The sequence below is a fragment of the Bos indicus genome, chromosome 3 (genome assembly GCF_029378745.1).
Source record: "Bos indicus isolate NIAB-ARS_2022 breed Sahiwal x Tharparkar chromosome 3, NIAB-ARS_B.indTharparkar_mat_pri_1.0, whole genome shotgun sequence".
Lineage (NCBI taxonomy): Eukaryota > Metazoa > Chordata > Mammalia > Artiodactyla > Bovidae > Bos > Bos indicus.
Genome location: NC_091762.1, coordinates 96343349 through 96358712, shown reverse-complemented (window position 1 = coordinate 96358712; position 15364 = coordinate 96343349). Strand labels below are relative to the sequence as shown.

At 43.1% G+C, this 15364-nt stretch overlaps 1 protein-coding gene across 8 annotated transcripts in view; it reads left to right on the top strand.

Moving 5' to 3' along the window:
• ELAVL4 (ELAV like RNA binding protein 4) overlaps window positions 1–15364 on the top strand; it is a 94628-nt gene that overhangs the window by 61824 nt on the left and 17440 nt on the right. For all 8 annotated transcript variants that reach the window (XM_070786568.1, XM_070786569.1, XM_070786567.1 and 5 more), the window contains one exon: window positions 7822–7925. In XM_070786568.1, the coding sequence (XP_070642669.1) occupies window positions 7822–7925 (104 nt within the window). The remainder of the gene's footprint in view (window positions 1–7821; window positions 7926–15364) is intronic.

Genomic DNA, 15364 nt, shown 5'->3' with positions numbered 1-15364 from the left:
ATAAATATAATTTAGAAGCTTTGTGTCTTAGCATTAGAAGGGATCTTATGAGTTGATTTTGCTAACTGCTACAACATCCCCTGATAAAATGTATACCTGGCCTCTGTTAGCATAGTTCTAGTCATGGGGTGCTTACCACCTCACAAGACAGCCCACATCTTTATAAAATCATTTGTAGAAAGTTCTTCCTCTTATCAAGGCAAAAATCCACTCCCTAACTTTCTTCTGTTGCCTGATCCTCATTCTCTCCCCTGGTAGCCCACATAGCAAGTCTACCCCTGCCTTCCCATTGCAGCCTTTCAAGTATTGGAAGGGGCTTTGAACACCTCTAGAATTTTCTCTCCTTCAGTATTAAAGCCCACAGGGCTTTCAAATGTGTCTCGTGAGTTCTGGTTCCATATGTCTTACCACCATCCTCTGGGAGCATAGCAGAGAACCAAAAAGACTTGGTTTCTGCCATTAGTGAATTGATATTCTGATTAGGAATGAGGGAGTGAGACAAGTTCCCTGAAGGCAGGAACAATTTTTTGGTCACAGTGGGCCCACTTGTAGTATCTGGCATGTATTAGGTGTCAGTTAATTGTGGAATTTATGTACCTATTGCATGGTATGTGCTCCAGTGTGAAAGTAAAGCATCAGAAATATTCTCCACCTTTGAGGAGATTGGGGTCTCAATCAAGAGATAGCATCCCCAGAGACATTGGTGAAGGCAGTGTCTATTGGGGCATGGGGGCAAAAAGGAAAGGAACCAGAACGTATTGTGAAAATGTTAGTCACTCAGTCATGTCTGACCCTTTGCAACTCCATGGACTGTAGCCCTCCATGCTCCTCTGTCCATGGGATTTTCCCAGCAAGAATACTGGAGTGGGCTGCTATTTCCTCCTCCAGGAGATCTTCCTGACCCAAGGATAGAACCTGGGTCTCCTGCATTGCAGGCAGATTTTTTTTACCATCCGAGCCACCAGGGAAGCACTATTGAGCATCTGTTATATACCAGGCACTTCACGTGCATTATCACTCTCAATACTCCTAATAACACCATGAAAAAATAATAGTAAGTCCACTTTACAGATGAGATTACCACAGCAAAAAGGGGGGCAATGTAAGAATGCAAAATCTGAGAATGAAAAGAAATAGCACATATTAAGGAACCCTGAGAGCTTTCCTATCATAGGGGCTTCCCAGGTAGCTCAGCAGTAAAGAATCTGTCTGCAATGCAGGAGACATGGGTTTAATCCCTGAGTCTGGAAGATTCCCTGGGGAAGGAAGTGGCAACCAGCTCCAGGATTCTTGCCTGGGAAATTCCATGGACAGAGAAGCCTTGTGGGCCACAGTCCTATCTGAGCTTCCCTTCCCCGTAACTATGGTTAGATGTGTTGTTTTCTCAGAATCCAGGGTATGGGAAGGTTCATTTAACTTAGCAAGGGTCACACAGCAATAAGCCAAAGCTGCATTTCTTAGAAGTGCCCACTGAGGCCAGTGATGCTGGTACAGGGATCACACTTAGAAGAATAAGACTTTAAACCATGCTTAATTTGAGGGAATTGTGTGAACTACCAAAAGAAGATAAATCCTCTGATTAGTTGGCTCTGCCAACACCCAATCTGCAGGAGAAAAGCCAAGACCCAGACAACCACAGAGGTGGGATGGGAAGGAGCAGAGCCATGGCTGCTCTAGAATCTCAAAGCATCCCAGTCATTGTGAGGAAGGAAAAGGGTCCCCAACATAAGGGGTGTGCATCCCCTTGAGTTCTTGCCTGGTGTCAGACACTCTGCTGTGCCTTTGCACAGAGAGCCAAACCCCATGGAGAGAAGGTATGAACTGGGAAGTCACATAGACCTGGGTTCATTCAAATCCTAGCCTGGAAGCCTACTTCCTGGTTGACTTTGGGGCCGGTTATTGCACAGTTATTAGCCTCACTTTCCTCTCCTCCTCACAGTGAGCTTGATGGTACCCATTTCGAACAGGATTAAATTAGGTAATTTTATAAGCCACTTAGCTGGGTGCCTGGCACAGAGTCAGCACTGAATAAATTGTAGCTGCTGTTCATCCACATGTTAATATAGTTAATCCACAATGATGCTTTGATTGTGAGGATAAGGGATTATCCCTGTTTTTCCAGATAAGGGAACAGGCTGGCGAAGCTTAAATGATTTAACCAAGGATATACAACAAGTACAGTTTGGGGCCACACACTCTAACACATATATACATGCAGTAATAGCCATGGAGCTCTCTGACCCACTTCAGGGTGTGTTGAGATAGGTTTCAAGGCAGCTGGCGGCAGGGAAAGTCATCCCAGGACTGGCAGGGAGGGAGTCCTGGGGTTTGGAGTTGGCTGCAGTGAACCCAGCATGTGGATTACTGCCACGCAGGTGATCTTGAGGTGACTGGGGATTTTATCATGTGCTTTGAGAACAGAATTTCAGCCTGAGCTAGGAGTTCTAACATCCACAAAAACTCCTTACTCGACTCAGAAGTTTTTATCAACAGCAGCTACCCACCTGGCTGCCCCCAAGGGGACTTTGCTGATGAGGGGAGTAGCTGTCAGGTTTCTGGAGAATGACAGTTTTGGGAGAAAGAGCAGAGTGTGCAGGTTGACGGGCAGAAATGCTGAGGTTCCTTCCGGTCAGCCCTGAGAGGAGACAGCTTCTCTTCTGCTGCCATCAGCCGTGAGGATGTCAAATTAGGGTCCTGCTGTCATAACCTCTAGGGCCCCAAAGCAAGGGACAACTTCTGTCTGGAATGACTGGAAGATGAGGGGTTGTATTTAGCTGTGATGATAACACTTCCTAGAGTTTGAATACAATAAAACTGCTTAACACAAACTATTGAAGGTAATTTGCTTTTTCTCAGGTGGTTCAAAAAAACTTCAGAGCAATTTCCAGGCCTCAGAATAGTCACTAACACTTTAGTTCCAATGGAGTAACTGTAGTCACAGCAAAGGAGACTGGATTTGCAGTCAGAAGATCTGGACCAGGGGTCAACAAACTATGGCCCAAAAGCCAAATTGAGCCCACTGCCTATTTTTCTAAATAAAGTTTTATTGACACTCCGTCATGCTCATCAGTTTACACATTATGCGTGGCTGCCTTCCTGGTACAATGGCAGGATTGTCATGACAGAGCAGAGGACCCACCAATCCTAAACTATTTAGTCTCTCACCCTGAACATAAAACAGTTTGCCATCCCCTGATCTAGACTTAGTTTCAGCTATGCAGAAAGAGTAGAGCAAATTGCTATTTCCTCAGAGCTTCAGTTTCCAGCAAATTGCCATTCCCTCAGAGCTTCCGTTTCCACAACTGGGAATGATGATTCTCTCTCCCACAGGGTTGCTGTGAGAATCAAATGCGACAAAATGGGTGGGAAAGCACTTTGGAAGCTCAGGATCTCTATGGAAAGGTGGGCAGGGATGGGTTTTACTGTTCATCTGATCTGTGCTGGAGAGGAACCCACCAGGACATATTTTGTTTCTGGTTTTTTGTTTTTTTTTTTCCAGTCTCTGGTGTCAGCTTGTTGTCCTGTTCTCCCTTTGACACAAATACTAAATGAATTCCCCTCTCAGGCACTCTCATGCTCTTCTCCTGCCAAACATAAACATATTCTGGTTATACACTTCCAGCAATGGAGAATTAATACAAATGTACGTATTCATTCTTCCCCTTCTCAGATATCTGTTGAGTACCTACTGTGTTCAAGTATGCAGACTTTATAAACTAGATTCTATAGGGAGAAGTGTTCTGTTTCTAAGGAGAGAAGTTAGGTATAGAATTACAACAGAAGAGAGATAATGCCACATCGTAGTATGAGGACACGGCATGTCTTTGTATGTGTATGTGCACATGTGCACCATTTAAAAAATAGAAGTATTCAGGTTCACATTTAAGAAAAGCTTGTTAAAAACAAGAATCTGTTTAATCCAAAATACACTAAAGCGCCTTAAAAATGTAGCCATTATGTGTAACAGTTTTCTCTTCAAAATTACATTCTAATTTTAAGTTTCCATCCCAAACTGCCAAGAATGCCTTTCTTCCCATTCATGGTCACTGAGGCCTCTCATCCAAGCCTGCTGGTCAGCCTATTAAGGATTATTAAGGACTGGTCACACGAAAGGGTTATCCTGGGCATCAGGGAGCCAGGCACTCACTATAGTTTGTAAATTTTGAAGGTACTCTTTATTTGGGGCTTTCCAGGTGGCTCAGTAGTAAAGACTGCATCTGCCAAGCTGGTTCAATCCCTGGGTCCAGAAGAGCCTCTACAGGAGGAATGGCAACTCACTCCAGTATTCTTGCCTGAGAAATCCCATGGTCAGAGGAGCCTGGCAGGCTACAGTCCATGGGGTTGCAAAGAGTCAGACGCGACCTAGTGACCAAACAGCAGCAGCAGCAGTCATTTTATAACATTTTATCTTTTCTTTAATTATTGTTTCTCTTTTATTGATGATTCAGTGCACACAACTTCAGTGATTTAATTTCTTTGATTTGCTGTCAAAATATGCTCATAAACTTGGAGCAAAAAAAGTTTAATTTTATGTTCTGAAAGTACTGTCACCATACCTGTATGGTCAGATCTTGCTACCGTTGATAAAAGGAGATGATGCAGTTATTAGAGAAAAAGAAGAAGGAAACTTTATCTATTTCTGGGATGCTCTAGACTCCAGACTGGTTATCCTGGTCTTTCCCAGTATGGTGACTCTTTTGGTCCTCATGGAAATGGTGTTGATATTCTTTGTGAATGTGTATGCTCCATATTTTTCTACAGACTATGTACAATTTGAATACAGAAGTGCAAATCAAAAACCCATCACCAATATATGGCCACCAAAATTAAAACATAAAATTCTTCCTCATTTTACTCCCTGTCCCCCTCCCCCCATTACTAAAAAGTTTCTGAAAGAAATGAGGCTTGGGTTTTTATATTTTCTACCTAAGGGATTTAATTCTCTCTAGAGTTTTTTTTTTTTTTTTTAAAGAATATGCTTAGATCCATCAAGTATTTTTTTATTAGACTTAGCTGTATTCCTTCTATGATGGCAAGAAGCACATGAATGAAGCTTGTTCATGAACTAGGCTAACCACAGGTAGTTTCGTTGTGTTGCCAATTTATCTCATAGCTTTCAACTCACAGGCAAGCCTTTCCACCCGGCTCCTCCTCCTGTTCTGTGCAGTGCCCTGTTTTTGAGTTTGCAGTTCGTTATTTTATATCAAGGAGAATCTCTGATCTTTTTTCCCCTTCCATTCTGAAATGATGTTCATCGGGTTTTTTAGTTTTCCCCAAAGCACCTTCGTTCTTGACGTTAAGTGCAATCTCTCTCTAACCCTAAAGCTGGTGAGGATAGCACAGTTGTGCTCACTGCAGTCAGGTACTAAGGAGATGGTGGGTTTGCAACCACACAGACAGGTCAGTAGATATGATGTATCTTGCTGGGCAGGAGTCTTTCCTTCACTTGACCTTCAGAACCTTCCTAGAATCCGAGTGTGTTTTCCTTCCTCCTGAAGCAGAGCTCTAAAATAAAGATAAAATATAGAATATAAAATTATAGCCACTATATATACTTAAGATTTCCATAAATATATGAATAATTGGAAAGAAAGTATCTCAGGGAACATGCACCACTAGTAAGCATGATAAATTCTTCCATATATATTTCATCAGTGCAGTGAGTCATGAATTGCTTGAAGTTAAGTGGTGAGTGTTTTGTCTATGTTTTCCATATTTCATTTTAATTTTATACAAATTAAATTTAGTTGGATAGATTGACTCTGTCTGACCTGTTTCCTAGTACTCATACATAAGGTTTGTCACTGAGATTATTGCTTTTAAAATGCCTTTTAAAGCCCCTCAACTTGGTGCATGACTGTTCAAAAGAAATAACTGTAAGAATAGTTTACAGCAATTGTTAAGGCTTCTCTTATATACATGGTAAATAGGACTGATAAATTTGCATGATGAAAATAAATTTAATTAGGTGAATTTAGCTAGGCTTGATGAGGTGAAGCTGAATTTAGGATGAATGACATTTTTAAGCCAATGAATTAGTCTCATGTATTTTTGGATTTGCAAAAAATTTTCTCAGAACATGTGGCAGGGTCTTGTAATTCTCACACACACAGCTCTGTCTCTAATTCTTACTTTCCTGTGCACGTGTGTGAATGTGTGTGCCTGAGCACCGGCATGTGCATGCACACGCTGCTTGTACACACATGGCTCACATACCACGCACAGCACAGTAAGAGAAGGGGCCCAGCTACAGGGTGCTCCACGTTCTCTCCCCCTTCTTCAGCTACTAATTCTGGCTGGTGAAGGCATATCTGGCAAAGTTTGCCCCTGTCTTTCCTATTCTAACCTTGTTATTCCAAAACAGAAGGAATATCCTAATGTATTGTCATTTTAGGTTTCCCATTTTAGGGACAAAATTCAGTTGAATTTCCTCCTGATTCTCTCTACTTCCACCCTGTAAAGAATAACAAAGTCACCCATTTTCTGATCCGGAACCCAACTTGTTTTCCCAGGTTCCCTCCTACAACCAACATAAACACAGACATTTACCAGCAAAACAGAAGCTGTTGGAAAGATTTTTTGGCTGCTGAAATGGGCTCCTGTCACCAGGACATGGCAGACTTTTTGCTGTATTGTCTCCCAGCCCTGGCCCCGGTACTCCAAAGAGAGCTTTATGTAATCAGTCTTTCCTGACATGTGACGTCCTGTCATTTTCCTCCCCTTCGGCTCTGCTGCCGCCCACAAATCAATAACATTGCCTGGGAAGTTCAAGCTGGTTGTGCAGCCACCCTAAGCTCTGTATTTCTTAAAGGGTATGTCAGAAAATGTAAAGTTTCCTAATGATATTTCTGGCTGATGACACATGGCAGAGCTGATGGACTATTTATAATCAGTGGCACGATCGCAAGCACATTATTTTTATTTCACTTAGGGGGGAGCCCTGTCACTTGCTACTGCTCGTTTCAGACAAGTTGATGCCATCTTCACCTAAAGTAGCTAAATCCTCTTTGCGGAATTCATTTTCACTCTTCCCTTTGTGTTAGGCGCTCCCCAGTTCCTTCCAATCGAGCCACCTCCCCTTTTTATTGTTCTTAAGCTGGGTGGATGATGAGGGCATGAATGATTTGTAGCAATTGCTTTAAATTCAGGCCATGCCTTCAATATAAATGTCTCCGGTCTTTGCTGCTTGGATCTTGCTACGGTCTTCTGAGTGTGGGCGTGGCTGACATGACAGAGGCAGCAGACACAGCCACTGCATCCAGCACTTGCCCCAATTTTACAGGTCTGAACATAGCAGAGCTGTCTTTTGTTGAGCAGCTACTATGTTCCAGGTAGGCATTTATTTCAGATTCAGTATCTCATTAACTCTCTCACACCTGTCTGTGCAAGTGCTGTTATCTGCAGAGAAGAAATATCAGGGGATGGGGGGAAGCAAGAGATTAAATGAATTCAGAGTCACACAGCTTAATTCCTGGGAAAAACCCCAGGACTCCAGTTCAAATCTCTTCTAACAGACCACACCTTCTTTCTTTCCACTTCCCTGCCCCGCCTCTTCCCAATTAAGTGGACACTTGTGGGTATATGATGTGTATATGGTATGGATGTAGGAGAACTTATGAGTTCCCAGCTAGGGCAGCTCCTGTGAGTTTAAAGGCTGGCCAGAGTGAGAGATAAAAGAAATAGAAACTTCTCAACCTGAGAGTAAACCCTGGTATAAAAGGAACCATATACTAGAGGGTTTTGACACAGTGCAATGGGAAGTGTTACCTCTATCAAGATAATGAGCTCTCTCTCTCTTTCTCTTAAAAAATGTTTCCACAGGACAGAGTTTAGGGTATGGATTCGTTAACTATATTGATCCAAAGGATGCAGAGAAAGCCATCAACACTTTAAATGGACTCAGACTCCAGACCAAAACTATAAAGGTAAGAGGTTATATGTTATATGCCTCTTTATTTAGGAGACACTGGTTAAATTTCATCCTTTGATCTAATAAATCCAGGCTATGAGGGAGCTGGCGGTGGCTTCTTCATTTTTTCAAAGGACACTTACTATCTACTGTACTAAATGAGGGACACAGATCATTACAGAAGAACAAGGTGAGAGCTGAGTAGAAGGAGGGGACCACAGGCTATAGGACTTCCTATCCAGGGAGCAGGTAAGATGCCAGGGATGACCCACACCAAGAAGGCCGGGGACCCCAAGCCTTCAAAGATGGTCAGAGCAGAGCCAAGGGAAGAAACTGCTCTAGGTGGAGATAACACCACATGCAAAGCTGTGAAAATGTATATATACATTGTGAGTGAGGAATGACATACAGAACTCTATGACCTGAAATTCAGTGAGAAGATGATGAAAAGATGAGGGTGGGAGGTGGGCAGAGGCCTCACATGCTAGGCCAAACAGCTTGGCTTTACCCACAGGTAAAGAGGACTGTCTTAAACAAGACTTGAAAAGGAAGAATCAGTTATAAAGAAACACAGTGGTATAATAGGGATGGGTACTATAACATCTGGGAACATAGTAAAGGGATGACAGGAAAAGTAACATTCTAGCAATCCAGAAATAATCAGACTGGTAGGTAATATCTCAAGAGGGGTTGTTTTAAGTTAAAAAAAAAAAAAATCCAGTTACGCAGAGTCTAGTAAAAAAAAAAAAAATCCAGTTATGCAGAGTCTGCTCCTCCAGACGGAGGTTTCTGTGGCTGGATTGTCATGCTCTCGGTTCAAGTTTCAACCTGAGGGGATCCTTGAGGAGGCGGTGCTGTTTGCTTTTGGCCAGTGACCCCTGACAGTCGGTGGTGGTCTCCTGGATGGAGCCTGCCTCCTCCTCAGCCTCCCTTTCCCTTCTTCCCCTACCTACGGGCAGATTTCTGTTTGGGGGCAGCTGCCAGCCGATTAATGAGTCCCATCCTTCATAGCCTATTAAACCACGAGGAGGTGTCTCCTGGGCACTCTTATCCTCACGACAGCAGGTCTGACGCAAAATAGGACAAAAGAGAAACCTCTCCCAGAATGGAAATCTATAGATGGCACCAGCTCTTAGCATCTGAAAACACAAAATCAGAACTTTTTAGTTCAACAGACTACTTTTCTAACATCCAGATGGATAAGGAGGCTACCTGGTGTAAGATAATCTTAGCTGGGAGTTAATCAAAACAAAAAACAGAAACCTCTTTTGTGAATGTATTATGTGGTTATCTATTTTTTCTTTTCTACTCTTTCTGCCTTCCTTCCTTCCTTTCTACCTTCCCTCTTTCTTTCCTTCTTTCCTTTCCTTTAAGCCACTCCACTTTTGGAATTTCATTTAGCTTATTTCTAAAGATGATTGCTTTCCAGATCTCATACAGTCTGCTTCACCAAGACCCCAAAACGGGCTTGATTCAGATTGCCTCAGTCTCAGCTTAGAATCAGTCCCTGTGAGTTCTCTAAGGGGGAAATAATTGAGAGTTGTATAATTATGGAGTATCCTCTGAGAGGCAGGAGTGTTGATTTCTATCGAAGGAAAAACATACCTATTTTCAGTGCTTTGAGATGGGATGCTCTTGTCACCTGACTCTTAGATGAGGCCACACTGGGTTGATGGCTGTATTTGTGGGTTTGATTTTTCTCTGTTATCCAGTTCAGCATTAGAATGTCAGGCATTTGTTCCTCCCTAACTTGAACTGAGAAAGGTACTTTTCTTTCCTCTAGTTTTCTTAAAACCCAAGCCTCCCCAAGAGCTTATGATCAAATTCTCAGCCATCCATTCTGCTTTTTTTAAATAAAATATCCCATGAAGCTGTTGGGGATTCCCCAAAGGCTGAGTGGACCCGGCTTTTCTGACCTCAGAATGCACTCCTTGGCCCACAGTGCAATCAGGAGCAGTGCTTTGTCTCAGTGGATCTTAGAGACAAGGAACATTGATTATTTTCTTTCTGTGAAGAGTCAATCTGCCTCCTTCCCTTCTCTGTATCCCTTTCCCCACCCCCTCAGCCACCCTGTGCTCACCCAGCATCAAAACCCTGCCAACACGTTTGCACCCAGCAGTAACGTGGGCTTCCGTAGGATCCAAAATGCATGATGCCACGGCTGAATCAATAATTTCCATTCTCTACGACGAATGAAAATTTAATGTGCAAACCTGGGAATTTCAGCCCTTTCATTAAAGCAGTTTATTTGCCATACTAAAAATTAAGTTTGAGTGATAGGTTCCTTTATTAACTTTTCTTCCCTTTCCTAAAGGGACACAGTGTTTAAGGTAAAAATCATATTAAAGAGAAGGAAAAAACCAGACCCTTTTCCTGTGCTGTTAATAGTCTCATCATTTATTAATTTTTTAAAAATTGCTTTTCTGCCTTTCAGGCTGCTATTTACTTCTTCTGCATCAGTTTGCTTTAATAAGTGACATGAGATTTATCTCTTTGCTCTGACTCTCATGAAGGAATAGATAATTTGCCTATCTGAAAAAAATAAGTATCTTCTTTGGAAGCATGCATTATATAGATCTCCTCAGAACCATGTAGGTTTGCAAACTTTGGTCAAGTCTGTCTCTCCTTTTGCTTCATGCAAAACACATGAGTTTAAATGTACAGCACAGATGCAGGCAAACCAAGAGTTAATTACTAAGCTTTGAAGGTTAATAATAAGCAGCTAGATTCAGAGATAGTTCTAGGAAGCCTTGAGAAGTGGTGGAAACCATCGTGAGCCGGAGAGCACTAAAAAGGGCAGCTGTTCTTCAGCTACTGCTGATTATTTAGGCCCAGTTCATTGTCAGATCTTCCACTTATTCCGTAGAAGCCAAAATCTAGGTATTTTATGCCAAATCTCCCAATTTTGAAAGGTTGAATCAACTAAGAAATTTTTAGAGCATTATGTAGGCAAACCAAACAAAACTTAAAAGAGTTGACCTGTGGAGAAGTTTGCAACCTCTGAACTCAAATTTAGATACACAAACACTGTTTTGCGTTTTGAAAGTGAGTGATTCATTACTAGGTTGCTAGGAGAAGGTGCCCACAAATGATAGTTCCCTGTTAACAGATATTCCTCTCCCCTTGATTAGTGGGGATGTCTTGTAACTGTGCATGAATACTGAGGACCCATGGAGGGCGAGACCAAGTCTCTGTGCTCAAGGAGAATACAGTCTTGGTGCAGACACAGCATCAAAGCAGAAAAAAGAGACTGCTTCATTAAGTATTCCCCTCCAAGTAATGTAGATGACTGCAGATAACTTGCCTATTAGGAAGAAACAAGTATCTTCGTTGGAAGTATGCATTACCAAGATCTCCCTGGAACCATCTAGTACATGCTTGCAAAATGAGGCTGCAGAGGAATTGTTCTTTGAATCATAACTTCTTTAGTGGGAGAAAGTGGCCAGGTCCCCATCCCTCTGGAGATCAGGCTCAGAGATGAAGTGACTTGTGCAAAGGCACACAATTGGCCAGCAGTTGAGCTGAGTTAGCATCCAAAGATACTGTAAAAGAGTCTTCCAGGAGTTACTTGATAGGCGTGCATGAGCTTGAAAGGAAATAATAGTGATAGTAATGATACCTTACATTGAGTGTGTATAGTGTCTAACTCCTTTGCATTTCATGCTTAATAATATTTAACCCTTGAAGTTTCCCAAAGACTAGAAGCTTTACACACATCAGCTCTGATTCTTAAAATAATGATTCTCTCCCTTATACAAATGAGGAAACTGAGGCCCAAAGAGGTTAAGAGACTTACCTAGGATCAGTTAGTAAGTGAGATTTGGAGTAAGAAAAATATGTGTTAAAAATAACTCTGGCAATAGGTCGCCTGTGTTGGAATGTCACACCACCTGCTTGCTCAGCGGCACATGTATTCTGTGAGTGTGTGGGTGTGTATTTGGTTCTGTGCACACATGGGTTATACTCACTGGCAAGGGAAGGAGATATAAAAAGCAAACAGATGAATTGTGTGGCTCCTCTAGGTTCTTCAGTAAACAGATTTGCGGTTCAGGGCTTCTGCCATCCTTCTGGAGACAGACCTGACTTCAGATCATGTCTTCTCAGACCCCTACCTTCCAGGCCCTGCAGTAGGTCCTTAGGTGACCCAGAGACGACAGTGCCCTGCAGAGTCTTCCATCCATGTATGTCAGAGAGGCATAGGGTAAGGACCAAGGGGTTACTTACACTGACTAGCCCCGAAGACCCCAAACTGGGTCTTTTCTCAGCATTTCAACCCTAAACCCAATGAAGATAATTTGCCCCGTTTTAGGGCCTCAGAAGTGTTGTTTAGCTCCCCGTAACCCACTTTCTCCAACAGAGATCACTTTAGACTCCAAGAAGCATTGGGTTAAACGGCTGTGGATTCTGGAAAATAATTCCCAGTATCCCCTAAACTTCACAGTGGATGCCAGTCCAGTCCTGAACTTCCCTGTAGGCTTTACAAAACAGCTTCTGAATTTACTCTTTATTCCAGCTTCTCACTAAGAAGCACTCCCCTTCTTAGTGCTTCTTCAGAATGCAGTTGCAGTGGTCCAGCTCTTTGTTGCATGAATTAGGAACAAAGAAAAGTAGATGATTCTGTAGTAGTCTCAAAAGAGGGATATGTTTATCAAAAGTTTGGGCTGACATACAAGTGACACTGACCACCTCCAGTAAAAAGTGATCCAAAATGGAATTTGAGGATTTGGAATCCTAAAGCTCTGAGCAGTGGGACACCGTTTGGATTTTAACCCAAGTTTGAGAAGCAGGATTAGAGAAGCATTCAGTGCTCTGCCTCTGGAAGTTCCTCTCTCATGGAAGACACAAACACTCGAAGGAGCACCTCTAATGCAGGGAGGTGGGGGTGGCCACGGGGCTGCAGGGGTCCCCACTTGATTGGGGTAGAGGGGCGGGACTAGGAAGCTGTACCAGGTTTGAGCACAGGAGGGATCTAGTCAAAGTGAAGTTCCAAGAAATTCCATCCGGCAATGGCATGTCACTTGGGGTGTTTGACGAATGAGGCCAGTGGCCTGCGGGCTGTTATGCTAAGTTTTTGTCAGCCTTAGACTTTGGTTTTTCATCATCTCTATTAGGAGCTTTGTTTTACTCATTTTAAAAGCAAAGCAGGCTTATTTATAAATAATTTGGAAAATTCATTATCATCTGATGAAGGCAACATCAGCCATTCCCAACTCAACGCTGTTAACATTTTTGTATTTCCTTCCTTTTCCCATTGTATTACATTCAGAAATGATTTTGTGGCTTTTCTTGCCCTAATCATTGCATTCAGCTATTCCTCAAATTCTGAAACTGTGACTTTAAAGACAGCATTCCCAGAGCACAGTTCTTGTGCAAACTGAAGGTGTGAGTGATTTCAGGATTAGGTTTGGCTGAGGAGACACAAAGGCTGCTCCTGCCACTCTGCCTGAACCCAGGAGAGTTGGCACTCCATCAGGAGAGAGGGTGAGAGAGTAAGAAGGAAGCTTTATCATGAGGCAGCAGCCTGGTTCCAGACGGAGCAGGGCTAGAGGAGGGGAAGGTGTGTGAGTGAAGGCTTTTCAGAAGGGAAAAAAAACCTCTTTTCTCCAGGAAGGAGAGCAGTTCCTTTATTTCAGCCTCTCTTGCTCCGACACCGCTTAGCCATTTCTCCCTTTTCGCTTTATTCTTCTAATAGCACTAACGGTGCCTCCAGGGGAATCTTTCCACACTTGAGTTTCACAGGTTCCCGTTTGCCCCTCCCGCTTCTTTCTCTTGCCAGGGGTCGTCAGGGAGCCTCGCCTCCCTCCCTCCGCCCACAATCCACCTGCCTCGCTAAAGGCCTCCATTCCGCTGAGGCATCTTTTCTTTGCACTCGGCATAAGCAATTATTTCTCCTATCACTGCCCTTAATGCCTCCCGGAGAGTTAGCAGATCATTTTTTGCTGACGGATATCACCCCACCCAGAAATGATAGACTACCTCCCTCAGTCTCATTAATAATAAAAAGGCATTTGTCTCTCCTCCTCCATTATGGCTGTAGTCAGAGCCAGTGTGGGAGTGCTTCCCGGCCAAGGTCAGCAGGGGCGGCTGGATCACTGAATCCCCAAGGAGTGAAGAGAGAGAGTGGCAACACCAGTGAAAATGGGAGACCCGTTTACCCCAGCAGTACAGGACCCTCTTTCTCTCCTGTGATAGATTCTTTTCAGCTGCTTTGCTTCCCAGGGCCCTGTTAACTTGCTCTGAGTGAATAATTTCAGATACAGGTATAGGAGTTGGAAAGATGGAGATACAGTTAGTGAGGTTCATATGTTTCCAGTATCTTAAAGGTCATCCACAGTGCCCCGTGTCTGGGAGACAGGAGAAAATTGGGCAGGTACAGGTTACAAGCACACCTAGGTTTTCATGTGGAATGAGGCTTAGGGCCTTTAGCTGGCTGCCAGTGTAAAAGATCCCACAATGTGATGTGAGCTGCTTAAAAACAATCGTCTACCTCAGCTGTCTTAGGAGAATTGTCCACTCCAGATCCTAGGAAGCAGTGGTCCTTTCTGGTCTACTCTGGTCAACCCATCCCAGGTGTCTTGTTTCCCATTCTCAGCTCCGTGTTTTGAAAGGACCAGACACTATAAGGCTTGTTCAGAGGCAAATGAAGAAGACAGCCAGATGGTCCTGCACTCACGTATTCACCCACAGTGGTTGCTCTTCCATTCTCTAGAGAGGAAAAAAAAAAGTCTGCAGTGACTCTGAAGCTCAATCTTGTATGTCCAGAATCTGAGAAGACAATCTTTGTGTCTGTCATTTGCCTGGGGTCATAGTGAGTCCCTGACTGTCAGAGACATTCGTATGGAGTCATTGGGGATGACTTAGAGGGACTGCTATAGCAGACTGGAGTCTGACTAAATGATCCTAAAGGTCCCTTGTAGCTCTAAGTTGCTATAACTTTGTGTTGTTTCTGGACTTTGAACTGTTCTGTCAAGTATAATTGCCACTAGCCACATATGGCTATTTATATTTGAATTTAAATTGATAAGTTAATAAATGAAAAGTTCAGTTCCTCATTCACACTAGACACATTTGAAGTACTCAGGAGCCACATGTAGATGGTGGCTACCAGGTTGAACAGCACAAATCTAGAACTTTTTCTGAACGTTCTCTTGGGCAATGCTGGCCTAGAGCATCAGTGGCCCTGGAGAATAAAAGATCATTTCTCCATGGTTACCGTGAAGCCCCAGAGCAAACCAGCTGGTCTGTCAAAGGTCATAGAGCCACATCCCTCTCTCCTTCCCCTTTGTTGTCCATTCAAAAGAGCTCTGAGTTCAGACAGAGTCAGATCCAGCTCCGTTAAAAATTACTAGGATGACCTTGGACAATTTAGTTTATTTCTCTGGACTTATTTCCTGATCTGCAGAATGGTCCCTTCCAACTTTAACGGTATAGCTAATAAAATATTATAGCGTGATC